At 30.1% G+C, this 13,856-nt stretch overlaps 1 protein-coding gene across 41 annotated transcripts in view; it reads right to left on the reverse strand.

Annotated features, from left to right (window-relative positions):
• The window catches only part of Rims1 (regulating synaptic membrane exocytosis 1), a 451,978-nt gene that overhangs the window by 142,935 nt on the left and 295,187 nt on the right, over window positions 1-13,856 (reverse strand). For 40 of the 41 annotated variants that reach the window (XM_027928014.2, XM_027928062.3, XM_027928042.2 and 37 more), the window contains 7 exons: window positions 10,303-10,426; window positions 7,005-7,051; window positions 5,042-5,154; window positions 3,098-3,228; window positions 2,477-2,648; window positions 2,187-2,340; window positions 1,045-1,116 (listed from right to left, as the gene is read on the reverse strand). In XM_027928014.2, the coding sequence (XP_027783815.2) occupies window positions 1,045-1,116; window positions 2,187-2,340; window positions 2,477-2,648; window positions 3,098-3,228; window positions 5,042-5,154; window positions 7,005-7,051; window positions 10,303-10,426 (813 nt within the window). Of the gene's footprint in view, window positions 1-1,044; window positions 1,117-2,182; window positions 2,341-2,476; window positions 2,649-3,097; window positions 3,229-5,041; window positions 5,155-7,004; window positions 7,052-10,302; window positions 10,427-13,856 lie in introns of all 41 variants that reach the window. The other variant, XM_071613918.1, reaches the window with a different exon arrangement.

Genomic DNA, 13,856 nt, shown 5'->3' on the forward strand with positions numbered 1-13,856 from the left:
TCATGATTAAATAGTATATTTTCTCTGGATTGTAGAGAGCAAATGAAATCTGATTTGAGAGAATTTTCCATAATTTTCTCCTATGTTTAATAAAGTTGTATGCATCTCTCCAAATTGCCAACTTAGTCACTGGTGTGGAGTCTATGAATTTTGCCAAAATCATTGCCTTCAAATTAAGTGCATCCCTATCTGAGAAATTATGTAAATCTAGGGGACTTAAGACAATATTATTCCAACAAACTGCTATTAATAATTACATGTATATGTTCCAGGATTAGCTCTTTAATTTATTCTTATTGGAATATTTACTTTCATTTTAATACTAAATTAATAAAGCAATATAGTGTTAGTACCCAAAAAAGTAAGCCATTACTACTTGGTTTTACACACTTCTTTGACAAAAGTCATACAGAAAACATAAATTTGGACTGTACAATATCACAAAAATCTCACCAGTTTATACAATGAATAAAAGATAAGACTTCAAATGAGTATCGAATCTTTCTAAGGCACTTTCTGATTTGACAACACACACACACATTCTAGGTATAATCAGTAGTGTACACATCACAAAAGCATTAAAATTATAGCCATGCCACATGCAGTTATAAGCCCTGCCATGCACCTTTCTCAGTATATTCCATGGAAGGCTACTGTGTTCTCAGAAATGGAGGAAAGAGAATCATAGAAATACGATATGAAACACGGAAGAATGGAATTTTATGTAATACAATTCATCATATTCTTTCAAAATGAAATTCATATTTTCACTTTTGCTAAGAGCATTGTGAAATAATGATTGATTTCACCTAGTTAAACTTCAATGAATGAACCTAAATTAAGTCATAGGGATGTTTATTAATAGATACTATTACATTTTAAACTTTCTTAAAAATTTGAAATGCAAGTCACCATGGAATAATAAAATACTGATTTTTCTGTGCTACAGATCTCCAGTTCAGTATCCCAAAAAAGTCTAGAAGTTGACAGCGAAAACAAGCAAGGAAGCACAGTGAAGCTGAGCCATGCTCTTCACCAACGCACCTGGAGGAACTACTCCAATACCATCATCAACCTCATAATCTGAGATGTCACTATCACTGATTCGCTGAGATCCTGCACAACAGTAAGGCAAACAGATACCTCTGTGTCTGATTGGTTTATGAAATGTAAAGGATACGGTCAATTTTTTATACTAAATACATTGCTACTCAATACTTTTGAACAAGAATAGTATAAACACTTGAGATGATATTTTATGTAATTAATGTTTGTTTTCTAAGGATATTTTCTAAGAATTTCCTCACTATAGCATCATACTGAAGACATAAAAGCAAAGGGACCTTGTAAGATAAGATTTTGACCTTTCAGATTACTCTTTAATTAAAATTCTACACTAAAAGCCAATGGCCACGTATACGCACTGTTTTCCACACAGCCAATCACCTTCCTGGGCAGTTCAGGAAAGATGGGGCTGAGTGGAAAAGGTTCAAAGAACCTCCCCTGGATGGAGCTTTGTGGAGCTCATACTATTGAAAGGACATCAGGGTCTTTTTAAAATATGTATGTTTAGTTTCTAGAATTTGCCATTATCCTGCATTAAACATTAATTTTGGGGAAATGATTGAAAGAAAGGACTAACATGAAATATTCAATTACACCTAAAATATTTGGTTCCAGATTACCAAAATGAGGTTTCTAATTCCGGTTGTTAGATAAAAAAATTATTTATAACTAAAAAAATTACTAGATACTACAGCAAAATAAATTTTCCTGACCACCAAATGAATAACAATAAATTTTATGTTTAAAAAGCATATTTCTTATTAATATAAGACTAAAAATATCCATGAACTATAAAGTTATTAAGACCTGACATGTAGCAACCCATTAATAATGATGGAAATTACTCTATCATTTAACCAATTAGCAACTCAAAGAGTCTTGCATAAGAATTATAACTCATAGTATTTTAGCTCTTAGCTCTGGAATTCCTCTGCTATGATATATATGTTATTTTATTGTGAAAATGGAGAAAATAGTTTTGTCCAGACTCTTTATATAGATGATCAATTTTCCAATAGTTTAATCTGTAATAAAACCCTTAAAAGTATCTTCCATGATAATCTCCAATTAGATCATTAAAACTTAATTATTTTCTGGTAACTAAAAAGATCTTGACCTACTTTGAAGCTTCTTGCTAGAGCTTTCTCCATGAATGTGTCGCCTTGGCATGAAAGGTGATGGCTGAGGCAGAGGTAGTGAAGATTCATCGTGTGTCTGAAGTTTATACCAATGTGGTTCATCATCTAAAAGTGCTGTCTCCAATTCTATGAGGATCTGAAAGGGTGGTTCTCAAATTAATTTAAGCACCTTTACCAAAACAAAATATATCAGTAATCATAATTAACATGTATTTTTTTTTTAATAAAAACCTCATTGAGCATTTGACTTGAATCTCTACAATATACATCACCTCTCCAAGAAATTCGCTTTCTTCTTCTTGTACTCTTGGTTGATCCCACACAGTTATTTCTAACATTCGCTCTCTAAAATCTCTACGATGTACATGTGAATAGACAAAAGTTTGATTCCATTTTGGTTCTAGTACTTTCTTTACTGTTTTGGTCCTCCTTTTACTTTTATCACTGAAAAATAAGGATGTTTTGTAAATGAGCAAGCAAAACAAGTATATGCTGCCACCTACTGCAGTTACATGTAATATTGCTATTGGTTTTTTACTACTTTTAGCGTATAAAATAAAAGTCTGAAAACACTATAGAGTTAGATAGAATTCTAATTTCAACTTCAATGTAAGCAGAAGCTATGATTATAGTCACAAACACACAAAGGTATATTCTAAATGATGTGCTGCTATCAAAGACATGGATAAACAAGGTAATGGACATGTTTAAAAATTGCCAGATTATTTTCAAGTAAACAAAAGGCTTGAGGGACTTTTTTTTTTTCATATAAAATGAAGTTTGCTCCCTCTGAAAAAATAATCTGTTACATTTAGAAAATATATTTCAGAAGAAAATATTCTATCTCTTCTGTTAGTACATATTTTAGCATTTTTTCTAAAATTATTAACTACCTTCTATCTGGAAGAAAATACATTTTTACATAAGGATTCCTGGGACGCCCATCTACTCTAGAGGGTAGATCTGTTGCTTGCAGAACATTTACAATCAGCTGGTGTCCCACTTTATCATACCACAGCTTCACCTAAGAGCAATGCAGAAAGGAATTATTTGAAAAAAAAAAACATGAAGTATTATAATTTTTACATTAAATAATATTAAAATTATATTTAAAGAAAAACATTTAAATTGTATTATAATAAAACTTCATGTATTATTTCTGAAAAGAACACCAACTGGAAAGTGTAATCATTTAGAATTCAACTTTTCTCTCGAAGCATTTTGAACCTAACTTACAGCTGACAGGCCTACAGTACTATATCTTATGCCACAATTTGGGGAAGAGGGCAATATTGAAATAATTATCCTTGTTTTTTAAATGCTTAACCCAAAAGTTTGGTGGTTACCAGTGACTCGATCATAGATCAGCTAAATGCACTTTTTAGTGCCATGGGTTGATGAAAGAAGTTTCAGTATTCAGATATAAGAGACTAAAAGACATTGGGAAGCTACTAAGTGTTTTCTGTCATTTTTTCTCATTTAAGTTTTATGATTAACTTACTACAGGCTAATTCATGAGAAGGGGAAAATAAACAAAGGAGGACTCAGTGCATAAATGATATCTTCAAACCACATGAGGGACAGATGGTATTTCTGCTAACTAAAATTGCTTGATAGTTAAACTAAGAAAAATGGGAAACAGCACACTGACATTCTGTTGTCAAAACCCTTAGAACCAAACTTCAGCTGTCAGGAGAGATTTGTGCTGGCAGCAGTAATGACACATTAAATTAACCATAGAGTTCGTTTTATTTCTTTAATCTAGAAGTTCCTTTGGATTTTATGGTTGAATAAGAAATATAAATATACATGGCTGATGATCACATGTTGGAGCATATTTAAGAGTCATGATAACAAAATAAGCTATTTTAATATGGGAGTGTTTTTTCATAGCGAGGGGCAAATTAAGAATCCAGATCTGTATGAATCCATTTTTCATAAAACCCCAATAGATTTTCACTCTTTTAAAAGTATAGGCGAAGAGTATACACAAACTAAAAAAAAAAAAGATTTTAAGGCAGATAAAATAAATATAAGGGACTATACTAAGATATTAATTATACTAAAAGTAGGAGTGAAAACCAAGAAAGCCTTTGAAATAAGTGAGCTTACATTTATCTTTGACTAATTAAAACTAAGAATAGCAAAGAGAGAAACAGAAATAAACACATTACCAAAACAACAAAAAATCAATTAATTGTAGAATAATTTGAAGCTAGGTTTTCTTTTTAGTTATTTATTCATATGTCCCATATTCTGAATCAATCTACATATCTCTTCATAATATGTCCCATATTCTGAATCAATCTACAATCTCTTCATAATAGTTAGCTATGGTGTCCAAATCCTGGCTTTCCCCAGATCACATGGAGACACAAGTGAGGGAAATGTCAATTTTTTTAGAGTGCCTGCAGTGCTATCATTTCACCAAATGCCTTAGGAATCTACAAAGATTATTTTAAATTTAAGTTTCTAGGCTCTAGACTCAGAAGGGGTTAAGTACATTAAACATGACTTTCTAAGAAAATTATATATAAATAATTATTGCCTTAGAAACATTAATATGACATGGCAAAATAATGAATATTTTACTTAGGTTTCCATTTATTAAGTAACATTTAAGGATATGGTATATTGTGGACATTCAATAAATATTTCCATATAAATATATGAATTAAAGGAATAGCTGAAGGAATGCTTAAAAATTAACAAAGTGATTATAGTGTCATATGACTACATATTTATTGTAGGTTTCAAGGAAAGCCAGGGATTTTTGTTAAGACACACTCAAAGAGTGACAAATGCTAAGTATCTTTGTATGTACAAAATATACGTACAGAAAGTTGCCCTGGTAAGACTTGTGGGGCATCTTTCAGGGCTCCAGGACTTGTTGGAGAAATAACAGAAATGGAAGGCCTTTCCATTTTTTGAGATTCAAAGGAGCTTGAACCTAAAATGAGAAAAAATTTAAGTAACATTTAAGTGTGTTTAAGTCTAAGGAATAATTCTTTTTTTAAATAAAATATTTAATGTACCTGTTATTTGTATAAAATAATAATTACCAGCATTAATAATAGAGCCTACTTTTAAAGGTACAGCTATGGAAAGCCATTTTGTTTTCTTTGGTTAAGTTCCTGTTTTGAAGATATTTTGAATGATTTAGCAAAATGTTGCCTTTATTTGTTTCAACTTAAAAGTTATTGATCTGCTATATTTCTGCAGGGTACAGTACTGCATAATCTCTTATAAATCCAAATATAGGTATAGGCTCATGCATTAGTAATAAGGAATATGGTGCCTGTTGTGTTCATTATGGTGGCAAATGGATCATTTATTATAAGGTATCTTAGAAAATTAAAATGTATACATATGGAATATAATTTATGAATCACATCTAATTTTATATTACATCATTGTTTTTAAATTTATCTTTGTTACTTTTAATCTTACTATGAATCTCTTTAGCCTCTGTGAATGCACTTTCTCATTAATTCATGACAAATGACTTCCTTTACCCTCAAATAAAGGAGGCTGGTTCTCTTTTCTCATAGTGTGTATCCCTGACAACATGGGTAAGGGTAGGATGCTAACAGAGTGCAATTACCCGACTAGTATCACCTTGAACACACAGCCATTCAAACTTAGCAATTGTTTCATACTGTTTGTGGATATTGCCTGAGGTATGTCATTGACATACTGTTTTTCCGCTCTCACTAATTAACTCTAAATTAAGCCACATGCCATCATCTCCTAGACTCTAAAGGAAACTTATAAGAAACAGATCTGTAAAATAGTCTTTGTTACTATGTTGCTTTTATCAGATCTCTTTTAAGATAATTTTTATCAAGACTCAGAACAGGAACACTGTTGCTTCTAAAATCAGTTTGTTTCTTATATAAGAATCTGTTAATTTTTTAAATCTTATCCATACCATAATTATGCAACTAGTTAGTCCTATTTCCCATCTATATTGGTCTATATCTCAAAGCCAAACCTGCAGGTATGATAACATGATGGCATGCCTTTTTATATCCTAGTCTCATTTAATCCTTTCATCCCCTCACCCTCTGCCCATAGCATATTATGGATCAGCATCCTTAAATCAGAGAAATCATTCAGCATTTGTTTTTGGGGGATTGGCTAATTTCATTTAGTATTATTCTCCAGCTCCAGCCACTTCTCATCAAAACAGTCATGAATCTCTCAGAGCTCAATTATTAAACCTCTAATAGTTCTGTTTTCTGTAGATAAAAATTTGTTCTGATACCGAATTATTCTGTTTGATTGGTTAGCAGCTCAGTCTTATGAGCAACCTCATAAATAGACATAACAACAAATAATTGTATCTACAACAAAATAGTCTCAGATATAATAATGGAAGCCAGTGGGCAGAAAGAAAATTCACTGTGGAGCTAGAGGACTAAAAAAAATTATCTATGTGGAAATTGAAGTCATTCAGGAGGAGTTAAGATTATATTGTATACAATAGAGACAAATATTAAAATTTTATTCATAATGTAGAATGACCCAAAAATTTATTTTGCCATGGATTGGCATTAAATTAATACTGTAGTAAAGACCTTTATATAGCCACAAAAGAAAAAGCAAAAAAAGAAAAATCTTAAAGGAAACTTTTTTGGGCTTCCAATATTGGCATGGTGGCCAAATTCTGGTATCAGTGAGGACAACCTTAGTCTGGTAACACCAATTCCTTTATGTTAAATAACTGACGAAAAGGATAAGTCTTAACTCTTTGATTTAGTTCTAAACTTTATAATAACACAGAAATCTCATACTCACTGGACTCCAGTGGAGGATGGGAACTCTCAGGAATCCGGGGAATGTCACTAAAAGAAAGAGGGTATTGTAAAAATCCGATTAGGTGAACTACTCTGGCTGAGGCAATCACAGCCCATTTTATTTCTATGATGCAGAAAAAAATCCTTTTGCATCTTTAGAAATGTAGAAATGGAGAGGACTTACTATTTAGATAACTACTGATGTACATGGATGTCAAACGCCACACACACAAAAAAAAACTCCAATAAAATAAGTTTTTAGATATTTAACAGCAAAACACTTTAACATGACAACAATCAGACTAATATTGTGGATAAAATCACCACAATATTTTTACTACCAAAACAGCAGGTTTTGGAAATAAAAAATGTTAAAGATAATATTCTACTTCCATTATAGAAAATCAAAATGACACAAATTTTACAAATCAGTAGTATGCTTTACGAACACATCTGAAAGAGTTTACTGAATGAAAGGGATGGGAATATCTCTTAATAAAATCAAATGATATGGTGAATATCATGGGCAAAGTTAATAAAATGAAAAGAATGAATCGCTTTGGAAATTAAAGATGGCTCAAGCTTGCAACAGAAAAGCCAAAAAATTATATATATATATATGTGAATATCTAATGCATATGCACATATATAATATTCATGGAGATTCCTATCTCCAAACTGAAGTTAGCTAAATATATGGCTATTTGCTGTATGACTAGAAAATGACTGTAAGAATACCCATTCCTATCACACTCACAAATTACTCTGAAGAAATATATAAGATAGGCTTAGTTTAAGCCATTATCCACTGTGACCTTAAGAACCCTGGACCACCTTGTTTGCTATTATACTGTATAATATTACTTTACCTCTCCTTTTACAAAGATATTTTAATATTAATTTAAGAAGATTAACACTATAGGAAGTATTAACATGACATATTAAAGTAGACTGGAGTTAGCTAGTATCAACAGAATTAACAGCATAATATTTAAGAATTTCTAATTACTTACCTTGTGACCTAATTTGTGCTTTAATTTTCCTTACATTTTTAGGGGGCAAGGAAAATAAAAAATAGTTTTCACTGTTTGATTGTTTTCCTGCCCTCTTATTTTCATATTTTTATAAGTAATGTGCATAATGACCTACAACTTTTACAAATTTTCTTTTGAAATTTTACAAATTATACTCTGTGCTGTGTATCTTGGGAAATTTATTTCTTTTGTATAGTTTTGTATAAGTTTAAATAAAATAAATTATTTATATGAATTTGTAACTAAGAGACTAAAATACAAGAAACCAACTATTTATCCTGTTTATTCAAAATTAATTTAAGCACATAAAGGTAAATTATAAAAAATTCACAAACAATAATTTTTAAATAGTATGATTTCTTTGAAAAGCAGCCTCATAGCCAATTACAAAATTAGAATTTAGAACCCTAAAGCAAGGTATAGACTTTGAATTTTATTCATCATTGAAAGAAGGACAGGGAAGAAATTATTAAAAAGTTAAAGTGATTTTGAATCAAAATTTATTTAATGCTAAATACTTTAGTAACATTTTCACACATAAATTTTCCCATGATGTTTATACAGGTCTTCTTAATCAGTTCTACTCTCAAGTTATGTGGTAAAGGAGTTTAAATATCAGTTATAAGCATCAAAGTTTAAGGGTATTATATTTGGTGGACTCCCAAATGGTCAATACCTCAAGATGGCTAATGTCTCATAAGCTGTGCCAATCATTCCTGAAATCATTATGTACATAAATTATGAATAAATATTTGCATTTTGAATTTAATTATAGTTGCTGAACAGAACTACATTAAACCCCATAGTTAAAATATCTCTAGAATTATTCTAATAATACAATCACTGGAAAGTTGATGCCAGCTTTGATTCTTTTTCAAACATAATCTTTGTATTCTATATTTTTTTGATTTCCATAATCCATAATAGTTTAGAGTTTGGCTATGTAGATAGATGATCATTGCTTTAAGTAGTTTTCATAGAAAAATAAAAATAGTATTCCAGTCTACTTTAATTGTCTGTTGGTTTCTTAAATCACCATAATCAATGATATTTTTGCTTATTACTTTTAAACCATTATATATATATATGAAAGTATTTGAAAATGTGTGCAGAGCTTGATTTTAAATTTTATTTTTATATAACTTCTGATTCATTTTCCAATTTACTTACCTCTTTTCCAGTCTCATATTTACCTCAGCAATAGAACATATGTCATGTAAAACTATCATAAATCATAGAGTTATTTTAAACATCTACACGGAACTGTACTTTTGCAAAGGTCTTCAATGTCTACTAATGACTTAAAACTGGTTAAAAGTTTGCCTTTATTTTAGAGTTTTATATATATTGATGTTCTTTGGTATATGATTATACATTTTCATTCCTTTGAAATTAGGATTATTATATTTTCTTGTATGTTTTGCATTGACATATATTCATGAGGACAACAAAAATTAAGGTTAGCAGTCTTCCAACATAAAAAGTCTGAATTAATGGCTCTATAATATCTTGGAGAATAGGAAAAAAAGAATTATTTCCAAGAATACATTCAAACATTAAGCCAACTATGATGAGATGGTACAAAATGCTTCCTAAAAATTATAGACTTGCAAAATGATTATTTATTCTGGAATTTGCAGTTTTGCTAGAAAAAGCTAACAATAGGGGAAATATAGAGATATAGAAAGTATTCTATTGGTTATAAATAATTAAATTATGTTTAAAATTAAGGTTTTAAAAATGATACCAATTACTATGATTAATTATTATAAGTCAAATATCAAAATATTTCCTTGATTTTAATTGGGAACCACCCAATTGGTAAAGATATAGAAAAAATATTTTGTTCTTTGTAGAATAGCAAAAATCTCATGAAGACATATAAAATCATTAATATTTTAAATATCACAAGATGAGTTTGCTACTAATTCCTTTTAAAGAAAATACTACTCCTTAAATTAGAATTTCTGAAAATAAGTTCTGCTACTAAAAAAAAAATCACTTTTTATTTCAATTTTGAAAAATACATATTGATACTTTTGATATTACAATTGTTAGATTATGGAGCTTCTAAAATGTAGTAAAAATATTCAGTAGTCCAGTTTTTAAAAATTGAGAAATTTTAAAAATCTAAAATGTATGCCCATAATTGATGAAAAAACTATCCATGTTAACATGTACTGTATGAATGTATAAACTTCTTTTTAAAACCCTACTAATACATGTAATTTACTAAACTTAAGAAGCAAGTTTTTTTAGCCTTACCCAATAGGCCTTGAAACAATAATTTCAACTTGAGGTTCTGATTTTGATTCTAAAATAATGTTGTAAACTTCTTCATTTGTAGCTCCCGGCAGGGGTTTACCATTCCATTCTAGAACTTCATCCCCTTGAATTTAAAAAAAAGGGTATTTTTTTACCTTATATATTCTGTTTTATTTTTCTTATCTTTTCTCTTTTTTTAACAAAGAAATGCAAAACATATACAAATAATTTAATTTCCTAGGCTCTGCTCTTGAAAGCAAATTGATTGCCATATAATGTGAATTAAAGGTTTTTTTGAACACCTTTATTGTTTTCATGTTTTCCTTTTTTTCTCCCAAAATATTACTGGTCATTGAAAACAGTACAATATAAAACTGCCTTTATCTTTTGAGATATACCAGAAATAATATAAAAATAATCTCATGCTATGGGATGGAATTAGCACAGCCTATTTTGGAAACATTAGAAAATAATAATTAGCAGCATGCCCTCCATATAATAAATGTAAGCAACTCTATGTATGATTCTTATTAAACTGCATAAATCTTCTTTTATTTTGGTAAAAATAGCGATTAACATTTGTTAGCATGAATTTTTCAGTTATAAATCACACTTCATTGTCTTCACCAGATGCACAACAGAATAAAAATGCATGAAAGGATTTGAATTCACACCCACAGGGTAACACAGGTAGCTATGGCAAAGTTACGAAGCAAGCAGATGTAAAACTTGCATGACAGTTAACCCACTTCCAGATGCTCAAAACATGTACATTATATACATGATATATAGTGAATGTCAAAGTACAAATATAATAATATTTTTAAAAATCAAAAATATAAATTACTACTTAGTTTGTTAAATAGTTCAAAATTCATTAAGAAATATAGTATGATGCTGCATTAAGAAATGGAAGTTAATGACGAATAGTTATTACTTTGAGTAGAGTTTTCACCATAAATCATTTGGAAACAAAGATTTATTCTCATAAATATTTAGCATATATTTAGTTCCCAGATAGTTCTAGACCCCTTCAATTGACAATAGAAGGCTGAGTTGAATGAAGATTAAATAGACAGTAAAACGACCAAGCAGTGAGGATAATGGGCCCCATTCAACCACACCAAAATGAGTTTTTCTGCTATCAGGCCCCCTCCAGCATGGCAGGAGTTCTATCTCTTCTTGCTTAAATAAATCCTACTCAGTTTACTCTTCCCTTCCTGCTCTGTTTACTTTTTCCTTCCATGATCATCCATAAATTTTATTCTTCAAAATTAGTGAGACAAGAACCCAGAGGAAATTGGCAAAGAGGGGAGTCTAGTCTCATCTCAAAACTCTGGTTTCACAGCTGAACTACTACAGCCCTTGGTGGCATGTGGAGGCATCTGAATGTTTGGATGCTTATTTTGTTGTTCTCAGTATCTAGAACATATTAGGGGCTAAGTAACCATGTGCTGAACTAAGGAATCAATATTGTTACCAATTTTAAAACTAGGACTAAACATGAAATCTTTTACTTTTGGTTAGGTCATTTTTTACAACAATAAAAAATGTTTTACTAGGACTATTTTTAAAGTAACTATTTTTTTTTCTTTCAGGTGTTTTGATTACTTGAAAGTAAAAAGTAAATGTTGAAAAAGCACATCATGTGCTGCTTTGATTTGGTAAACAGTATTGTTATTGACAATATTTAAATAATTTCTAACAATTTTCTCTAAGCAGTTACCTAGAAAAAAAAGTTTTTCAAATAGTCAACGAATCTACTTCATTATTTTAAAAAGGAAAAAAAAAATAATTACAGATTATAGTATATCAGGAGTTTTATCAAATTTTTTTGACCAAGGAAAGGAAATTTATATCATGACTCAGTACGCATATATAATAATATGTATACATGTATGCATATGTACATACACATACATTTACATGCTAGAAAGTAGTTTACAGAACAATACTTACCCTGATAGTTCCCATTATGTTTTAAATTTTTAAAAATATTATGTATTTCAATTTTTTAAAAAATAATGAATATAAACAATTAAATTAATTATGCTATCCAATAATGAGTTGCAATCAATATTTTACAAAATACTGTATTATAAAATCCTCCTGTTTATAGACAGCAACCTGGAAGCACAGCTTTTAATATCAAATTAAATTAATACATGTGATTAGTTTTTACTTATAAATCAACAACTCCTAAACCAGAAAGTGGCTTTTTTACCATTACTTATATATGAATAATCTTTTCAGGCACGGATATAGACAGTGAGGGTACAAACAGAATATTGACCCTTTCTCTGTCTTTGTATTTGGTGGTAGAGAAATAATATGTAAGCAAGTAACTTTAATAAAATTTGTCTTATGCAAGGATAGCAGTTCATTCAAGAAACAGAGATAGAGACAGGTGGCACCAGAGAAGTAGTGATTAAGTTATTGCTTCAAGTGAGTATCAGGACTCTTTTCAATTATGACAACTTGAGATGAGTTTTGAAGAATGCAAAAGACTTCATCAGCAGAGCAAAAGAGCAATCAAGTAGACAAGAGGCACTGATCACATCTTATATATGGGTAATAACAGCTTGCCAGGAAGACTGACATAACTGGGAGTGGAAAGTGTTAGCAGGAGATAGTCACCAAGCTTTGACTTGAACAAAGAATGACCAAGAGACATGAAGAATCTTAATAAGCAGTGCCTCTATGTTTTAGATGGTTAGGCCAAATAGCAATGAAGTGCATGAATGAACTTGAAGGAGAGCAGGGCTGCAGAAAGTTCTGGCAAGATTATAGCAAGATTCCAAATGCCAGAGGTGAAATAAATGGAAAAAAATAGTGTTTTCGTTTTTTATAGGCCAGCAATTTTTATATGCAAACAAAAGAAAAATCAATCCTATATTAAAATGTAAGTCAGACTATATGATCAAGTCTATTAAAAAGCTTTAGTTGCTTCAAATACATAAACTGCTGTAAGTAAAATGTACAATGATGTGTTTTATAGTTATCTTAATTGAGCTTTTAACTTCTCAGCCCATGGGTGTTAAATAAATGAAATTAATCACTAAGAGGTATATTATACAGAACAACTCCTGAATTGACTTCTTCCAAGTAATCATCTACTAAAACACAAGTACAAAATCAAAAGATATTATGCTTATAATCTGATCTACAAATTCAGTTTTCTGTAGTTAAAGTTATGTTATATTATCCACCACAGATTTTCATACTTTTTGGAGTATATTTTGAGTTTTGTACAACAATTCAGTTTACTAAGATATTCATCCCTAATTGACTTACTTTCTTATTAAACCAATGACTAGTCTTTGATTAGAAACAATGGTACACGGTACTGCTACACATCTTCAAAGTCATATAGTAAATGGAAAAAAACTCAATTTGGATTTTCTCCTTATATAATACCTAATATAGAAGGTCCCTATCAAAGAAAAAAACAAAACTTGAAATGATTTTGAACTGATTTCTGTAATCATATCAAGAAGTCTTTAAGACTCCTAGAATATTTTTCTGAAGTTATCAAGATAGAAAATACAGGCTGG

The sequence above is a fragment of the Marmota flaviventris genome, chromosome 6 (assembly GCF_047511675.1).
Source record: "Marmota flaviventris isolate mMarFla1 chromosome 6, mMarFla1.hap1, whole genome shotgun sequence".
In the NCBI taxonomy this organism is placed as follows: domain Eukaryota; kingdom Metazoa; phylum Chordata; class Mammalia; order Rodentia; family Sciuridae; genus Marmota; species Marmota flaviventris.